The sequence below is a fragment of the Mycetomoellerius zeteki genome, unplaced genomic scaffold (assembly GCF_001594055.1).
Source record: "Mycetomoellerius zeteki isolate Tzet28-1 unplaced genomic scaffold, Tzet1.0 scaffold223, whole genome shotgun sequence".
Taxonomy (NCBI): Eukaryota; Metazoa; Arthropoda; class Insecta; order Hymenoptera; family Formicidae; genus Mycetomoellerius; species Mycetomoellerius zeteki.
This window is the reverse complement of record NW_017257198.1, coordinates 196,164-204,706: the sequence shown is the minus strand read 5'-3', so window position 1 is coordinate 204,706 and position 8,543 is coordinate 196,164. Positions and strand designations below refer to the sequence as shown.

At 35.2% G+C, this 8,543-nt stretch overlaps 2 protein-coding genes across 2 annotated transcripts in view; one reads left to right on the top strand and one right to left on the bottom strand.

Annotated features, from left to right (window-relative positions):
• Positions 1 to 7,636, bottom strand: part of LOC108723131 (uncharacterized) — a 16,189-nt gene extending 8,553 nt beyond the window's left edge. Inside the window, 10 exon segments of the mRNA XM_018448641.1 lie at positions 2 to 228; positions 4,057 to 4,104; positions 4,184 to 4,485; positions 4,563 to 4,662; positions 4,743 to 4,902; positions 5,238 to 5,727; positions 5,843 to 5,898; positions 5,979 to 6,233; positions 7,160 to 7,317; positions 7,397 to 7,636. Coding sequence (XP_018304143.1) covers positions 2 to 228; positions 4,057 to 4,104; positions 4,184 to 4,485; positions 4,563 to 4,662; positions 4,743 to 4,902; positions 5,238 to 5,727; positions 5,843 to 5,898; positions 5,979 to 6,233; positions 7,160 to 7,317; positions 7,397 to 7,477 — 1,877 coding nt within the window. The 5' untranslated portion in view covers positions 7,478 to 7,636.
• Positions 5,724 to 8,543, top strand: part of PMCA (plasma membrane calcium-transporting ATPase 3) — a 100,253-nt gene continuing 97,433 nt past the window's right edge. Inside the window, exon 1 of the mRNA XM_018448632.1 lies at positions 5,724 to 5,738. The gene's annotated coding sequence lies outside the window, so the exon portion shown is untranslated. The remainder of the gene's footprint in view (positions 5,739 to 8,543) is intronic.

The following is an 8,543-nucleotide window of genomic DNA, read 5'->3' as shown; positions in this document are numbered from 1 at the left end:
CTCACCCGGCACCCCATCTCTCCCGTCGAAGCCCGGCGGACCAATGTCACCCTTAGATCCTCTGGTACCAGGATGACCGGGTTGTCCTGGCGGTCCTTTCGGACCTTCCATCCCCGAGACACCCGGCAGACCCTGTTCGCCAGGAGGACCCGGATTTCCGGGTGCGCCGGGGAGACCCGGTGGACAATATTTTGCGGATGAACGGCAAAAATTTTCGATCGCATCGAACTGAAAGGTAGATAAATAAATACATAGAATGCTCAATTCTATGGCACGCGTATAAAATGAAAAAATGAAATCTTATGTATTATATTAAAATTTTTTATACTGTAGTTATTTCTATCTTATTGAAATATTTTCGTGGCCTGATTCTGCAAGCGTCTTGAAGTTTATGGAATCTTTAACTATTTTCTTTCTCATATGTAGCGATACATTTGAAATATTTAAATTAAAAACGATTATTTCTATAAATATATTTTTATTTAAAACATAAAGTATAATTTTATGTATACATAAGTGATATTTAATTCTCTAATCGAATTTTATTCTTGTATTGAAATTAATATAATATTAATATAACAAGAATATGTTTGCACGAATGTTATCGTTATTTTAGTAGTGTTATTTTAATGGCGTTATTTCAGCATCATTATTTATTTAATGCGGAAAATAGGTGTAACGGATACTTAGCAGTTATCTCCAAGTATCTTCTACACACGCAACGTTCTATTTAGATGACGGAACTCGTCGAGGAACATCACGACAACTCAGCAAGTTTGAGGAGAGTATTCACGAGGATGTGTATCGCGAAACAGGTAACTAGTTCTAACAATTACACAGAACTGACTTGTATTCGTGTGTCGGCGTTCAACCAGACCCAATCCTGACCTCCGGCTACCGTTGGCGAGGACGCGGAGCCGGATACCATCGGGGAGGCGGTTACCTTCTTTGTACCTTGTATCTCCTTGTCATCTCGGATCTGTAACCGAGCAGCCCGAGCAATCCCGCGATATTAAGGGAGAGAGATCCGAGATATTCTCGAGGAATTAAATTGGCAAGTCAAAGCCCCGCTGTTAGGACATCTCGGAAAATTAAACGCTGGGGAATTAAGACACGAAATCTCTCTCTTCCAGCAAAATTTTTTTAGAATAATTTTCTCTTTTCGTATATTTTTCTTTATTTTGTGTAATTAGTGCAACTGCGTAAAATTTTAATTCGGGTTTGTACGCTTTCTGTTTTTCGTTGCCCTTAGAAACATTTAATACCGGAAAGTAGTTATTAACTACTTATTTTAAGTATTAAAAATACTATTATTCAGTGCTTTCAATATTTAAAATAAGTAGTTAATCACTAGTTTTCAGTATTAGAGTATTAAATAAATAATTCCCGGGAAAAAATGTTATATACATGGACATATTTTATATATAATTATATATAAAATATGTCCATGTATATAACATTTTTTCCCGGATTAGATTTCTGTAAGAGAACTAATATGAGGAAATTTTAAACTTCGGTTCTCTCACAAAGTCGGGTCTCTCTCTTCATTTAAAGAATTAGAATTTCTGCTTCACGCAGAATTGAATTTTCTTAGATTTTTAAGAATATTCTCCCTATATTCCCCCTAGCTACATTTTACATACCCGACTCGCTATATCTGAAACGGCATTGTCTTCGGAGGTCGGCAACGCGCTGCTACGTCTTCGCCGTGGAATAGCCACGGCCTCCGGCGGATACAGGCTTTTTACCCGACGAAGATCACTCTCCACGTTCGTGATGTACTTATACAGATAGACGGACGTGAAAAACTGAATGATAAATTGCAGTAAAACGAGAACGAGCAACACGCGCGGCTGGAGCATCCAGCGTTGCACCAGTAATGCACTCTTGCTGTTCATGCTGACGTAGTTTTAACTCCTGTGAAAAGTGGTGTTTGAAAAAGCCTCCTGTGCATCGAGGAAAATTATCGCTAATTTATTTTTAAAAATTAACAAAAAATAAAATCCTCATCGAGAAAAACGTTCTGATTAAATCAACAAGACCCAACAAAAATAGCACTTTGGTGAGATCAGAATTTCTGATTATTTGACCAAAAATTTTGTTTGTTCTCACCAAAATGTCATCCTTTCGTTAGTTTAATCAGAACAGTTTTTTCAGTATACTAAATCCTGATTAAGACGAAATGGCAAAAGTCTTCAAAAATCATTTCAATTAATTTATTCGATCGCTTTCACCGAATTGTTGTTGTTAGTTAATAACGCAATCGGTATGTTACACAAACGTGCGAACGATAACACGGCATGTATAGCGCGAAGACGCGACGCGCGGCAGAACGCAACTATTTCAATTGGATATCTCTGGCACGCCGCAGGAGAGAGAGATCGGGGGAGAGAAGCACATAGATCTGTGTCGTTTGATTGGTTACTATCAAGCGGAATTGACTGTGTATTAAACTTCTGCAACATCCGCGCGTTTCACGCTTCCGTCTCCTACGTTCTCCTCGCCGCTCTCTCGTTCGCCGTAATGCGTTCGTCTTAACGCTAACTTTTTATTGTACAAACTTTTCCAAACGACCATATTTTTGTGGTACTCGTCACTGAAAAAAAAAAAATACTTACAGCTTATTTTAATATTAATTTTCTATTTCACACGCGATATTCTTTTATTTCCTCGGCGCGCGCGAGTGGAACGCTCACAGGGTGCGTTAACGAGAACGCAGTTTACACGGCGGTTTGCGGTGTCCGTCCGTGTGGTCCTAATGTAAACTAATATATAAACTGTGAGCCGGTGCCGTCGTCGGCTCGGCATCCGACGAGACGCATGCGTGAGAATTTCTCTGTGTATTACACCACGGCCAATTGTCATACATTGCACGTGTGAGACGTGCGTCGCGTCGTGGTGTGCGCCGACGAGCCGGGACAACCGCAACGTTCGTGAATGCACGCTCCGTTTTGTTCAACGGTCACAGGCACACCCGAGCGCGTGTCAATGGGATGCGTTCCAGTCTTAATTAAAAAAAAAGGGAAGAGAAAAAAAATCGATTTCACACTGCAGTCGCTGTAACAGTCTCTTTCGCGTAACTGCTCGTTACAAACCGCCCGGCGGCGAATTACCACTCGACGGTAGTTAAATTGGAACTTCACGCCTGGTAGAGATGTATAGATTTCCAATGAATCGTATAATTATTATTCCATATGCATCTATAATTGTAACTCAACGATCAGGACGGAAACGAGAGAAGAGAAACGAGTCGGTATCCTGCGAAAAAAATTTAATACACAAATATAACATGTATGTATATACAGGGTTGATAAAGACTAATGTTCTTTTTTTAAGAATAAAACGTACTGTTTCTTTTTAAATATGTTTTTAATGCTTGAAATTTAAACAGTACTATAAAAAAATATATTTAAAACATATTAAAAACATATCAATTTAGCACGTTTTAAACTGTTTAAAACACGTTTAAAACGTATTTTTTACCTATCGTATATATACATATATATATATGTACATATGTATATATACATAAGGTCTTTTTCTTTTAAAAAAATCGAATAACAATAAAACATTTTCTTAGAAGCTGCAAAATATCACAGTATAAGAACCTTCCCGAAATTGATGAAGGAAGGTATATAAATTCATTTTTCATTAATGTACATATACACATTTTTACAGTTATTAAAACTAACAATTTGTTGTGTGCTCGTTAATCATGTGAATCCGCTTGGCTATTAGAACAATGTCCATTTTCTGTATGTATAGAGATTTCTATGTTATGCTCGGGATCCTCGTTTGTGTTTATGTCTATATTTTGCTTTGCAGCCTGTTGATAATAAGCTTCGTTAAAAATTGATGGATTGATTCTGATTTTTCTTGTTTTCTAATAATTTTTCTCACCAAGTCCAACGAAGCTAAAAAATATCTGGCCACCTCGTAAGAGCTCTCCTTTTGAAAGACATCATCGAAGTTAATTTTTTGTTGGTCACTCGTCTTCAGAGTGTCCATAATCCGCGACGCGTAATCGCGAATACAAAACGTCGATCTTTGTTCGGCGTCGCATAATTTAGGCTGCATCATTTCGTGCCACTGATCAATAGTTTCCTGAAATCACAATTCATTCTGTTAGCAATCTACAATCAGAATATTTCCGCTCTTATTTATTGACCGTCGGTTAACTTACTGATAAAAAATGCGAATCTGAACGAAACCAAACGTCACAGAAAGTTTCGTGTGGTGAATTCGGTGACATGTCTATAGGACTGTGAAGTTCTGAAATCTCCGTATCGGTCGAAGGTGTTATGTTACCGTTGACATTCGTCGTTACGTCAGCATTGACATATGTGTCCGATTCGGTATCAGTATGTAATCGAAATCCTAAAAGATCCGACTCTGCGTTCGTCACTTCTTCGTATCGTAAAGGATCATACTCTTGTATGCACTGCATACAAGAACGCAAGTTTTTATTGAACATACTTGATCTATCTAGAAAACGAATAATTTAATATGAATTGATAAATTTGTATTAGACGATTTCAATTAATAGAATATAACAAATTTACTACTTCGCTTTGAAGAAAACGAATTTTCCAAAACATGAAGGAGATTTTTCTTCATCATACTTCGTTGTCTTTTACACGATGTGTGTAGATTTCGTTTCAACTGCAAGTAAACAGAATATCACCAGGGTATTATTAGAAAGAAACATTGCTAATTATCAGTAAAATTGTAATATGACATACCAATTTCGGAGTAGACTTTAAAGTAGAACATTGCCGCCGTGTTTTAATTTTTGTACTTTCATTTAGAGGAGTATTTTTCACAGAATTGATACATAAGTTTGTTTGCGTTAGATCTCCATTGGTATCGTTTAACATCACTGAATTGTCTGTTGATGAAATTCTAAAATACCAGGAATTTCAAAATTCTAACAGATGTATTATACATTAACCCTTTCGTTACATTCGTGAAATATATTATAAGATATGGTTATACGAATCATGGGCACTCTTTCAAAAATGATTACGCCTAAATCATATTTGACTATATAATATATTATTCTTATAATCTTAGTAGTAAGAAAAGAGCATCGAGCATGAAGTAAATAAGTCTTCTCAAGTGTCGAAATCTGCCAATAAGATGTACATTATATTAAAATGTAAGCGCTTATATCTCGAGCGATTAGTTACCTGTAATAACAAAAGGGTTAAATAGCATTAAAAATAACAAAAATATACCTTCTTCCTTTCGAATTCACCGACTCAGGTGGGCTATCTAATATACTGCCAACGTCTATATTTTCGTTGATATTAGTGTTCAAGCATTGCTCTTCCAAATCATTGTTCAATAAAATAGTATTATCAATATTAGTTAGTATCGGCGAATTTGACGGAGGCGGTGTATTTGAAAATGTCTGACTCACAATATTCATGAGAGTCATGTCGTGGCAATTATCGCTTGAAATATTCGTTGGCGTTTTGACAAGCGTGTTGTCAGTCGCAGTATTTCTAGATAAAGAGAGATTTTGTTGGCTCAACTCCAAAGACATGGTCAAATCAGAGATCTCTTCTTCTGGCGAATTATTGTCTCCGTCGGACTCGGAGAACGTGTTAACACTTTCATTATTATCGTTGTGTATAGTGGAATCCAATGCCGAAGTATCGCACGAAAGTCTGTACGAATTCAACGAAGATTTTTCTTTAACAGAGACGTCGCCGCAATAAAAATCTGAAACACAGGTAATTCTAAAGAAATATTCGACTAAATCATAAATTTATTTTTATATTTATTGATCTATTTTCCATTTATTATTACAAATCTATTTGTATAACCAACCACATACCTTGAGGCGCAAACTCATCGACCAATGTATCATCCATACTTAAATTTTGATTGCACCTACGAGATATTAGGTATGATTAGCTTATCTAAGTACAATAGAAATGAATGAAAAAGAGAAATGAAAGAGAAATATTCACCGGAAATCATATTTTTTGCCGATAACCTCCCCGTTTACATCATAAATGTCGATAGATACATGTGCAATACTCTTCTCTAATTGAGTAAATCGACGGCTTTTAGATTTGACAGACTCGTGTGCTACATGATTCTTTTTAATATCGATATGTTTGTCTACGTCTTCTGCAAAGTTGACAGTTTTGAACTTGTGAAAACATACATCAGTCATCTTTCTATCTCTCTTTTTAGTAGGATTCTTCGTCGCCTCTTCTTGCCTGAAAGACAGTTTTATACGTATTATTTTAACTAGTTATTTTTAATTAATTAGCGAACTAGATGATTCTTTCTCTTCCTGTTACAATTCTTTAAATCTTAATTGGTATTTATCTTAAAATTTTCTTAGCTGGCATTTATGGATGCATTGTCCTGATAAAAATTTTTCGTGTGATTTTTCAAAATAAATGAATTAATAACTTTATAGCTTTTCAAAAAATTATTCAGACTTTTTATACAAATTGGAACACTTTACATAAGCACAAAAAAATCTATAGATAGTATATAGTTATTATGCTATCTATAGATAGTATATAGTTATTAATTCAGTAATTTTGCAAAATTATATGAAAAATTTTTATTAGGACAGTGTACCCATAAATGCCAGCTAAGAAAATTTTTAAATAAATACCAATTATCTTTTCTAGGATTTTTCATATATGAATTCTAAAATATTCTAAGATTTTTAAGATTTCTTATTCTTTAATTTTTTATGAAATCTTATAAAATCTGAAAACGTTCAAGGGGTATTTTTAAATATTTTTTAAAAATTATAGAATAAAAAATTTTAGAAATCTTAAATATTTTAGAATTCACATACCTATATGAAAAATTCTAAGAAAATATGTAAATTTTCTCAGTATTTTTGTAACATATTCCGATATTCGTATAAAAATTCTAAGAAAAATTTTTATCAGAAATATATTTTAAATTAATGTTAAACCTTTGTCTGAAGTTAATGCAATTAAACAATGTTTTTTAAGTAAAACATCAAAATCTGACGAACATTATGTAACCTAAAGAGTAAAGTTATAGAAAAATATTTGTTATAAACAATCTTTCAAAACATAATTGAAAAAAGTGTCCATCCTCAAATACCAATTAAGTTAATTATCAATTGGGGTTAACATTAAGATAAATCACTCACTCTTGAGTTGATAACGCATCTCTACAATACTCGACTTTAGTCCAGAGAGAATCGAGTCTATGCACATAGACAGCCGTGGAATTTTGTAAAACAAGTCCGGCATCGCCGAAACTTTTATTACACGTTGTATTGAACAAGGAACAGTACTGTTCTAGAGTCTGCAACAATAGGAGAGACGTTATTTCAATACACATCGCATTACTATCGCAATGACATAAGATTTTATTACAGGCATACCTGAGCGAAGGGAAAATTCCAATGTGCCAGCTCTCTCACTGGCTTCGTAAGTTGTAAACCGACGTCTTGCACGGTGACCATTTTTGCTGTTTCATAAATGTCACGATTATCCACATAGAAGTCATAAATCTATCAATCACTGTTTAAAGAAGCGCCACTCTTACACCTTCGACGTTATCTGAAAACTGATAAGACGATCGAAGTCCATTAACAAAAAAAGAAAACGGAAAAACACTATCTGCAAAGTCTGTTATTTACCCTTACAATACTACACTAAAATTTTTGTTTTCGTAAATATCAAACATATATATATTTATTTCACTTTAAATTCAAAAAATGTACACTAATTCAGTTAACAAAAAAACAAACCTAATAAGAGCGTTTCACAGAAGAAAAAGAGGAGAAACGTTCTGCAGCTGGTGTTTGTCACTTTGGCGGGATAGCACACGCTCTAGTGTCTAGTCCATTGACCGAGAGAAAAAAAGAAACACAAAAAGTGACAGTTGACATAGGCGAATGAACAAAGGATTCTCTGTTCAATCGCGCACTGTCTCTTTTCAGAATTCATACGCATCCAATTATCTTAATCCAGAAACTAGAACACTTTCCCTAACCTCACAACAACAACACTCGCTATGGGCTGTTTAGAATATTTGGACATAGATCTCGAGAGCAGGTAGTCGAGCGATCACGTTTCTGATCCACCGTTCGCCTACCGAAATAACGCTTCACGGACATTATGGCTCCTGCACACTGTGCACACTGGACGCAGAAAAGCCTGGATGCATTCCGTTTCACGCATGATGTGCGTAATGCATTATTTATTCTTATTTAATATTCGATGAACAACAAAGATAAATGATGCATCATGCGTGAAACTGAATGCACCCCCTGTTAGGGTTGGTTTATACTAGGCAGTAATCTTTAACTTTTTCCGTAATCTATAAGAATTGACCAATTATAGTCAATTATTCTCTTCTCACTCGACTGTGATTGGTCAATTCTTACAGATTACGGTCTAGCATAAACCAACCCTTATGCCTAATTCACACTGGACGCAGTAAGTGACCAATCAGTGACCACGTTTACACGGCATCCTTTTAATCGGGTTTAATAACATCTGTAGTTATGAAACTTGCCAATCATA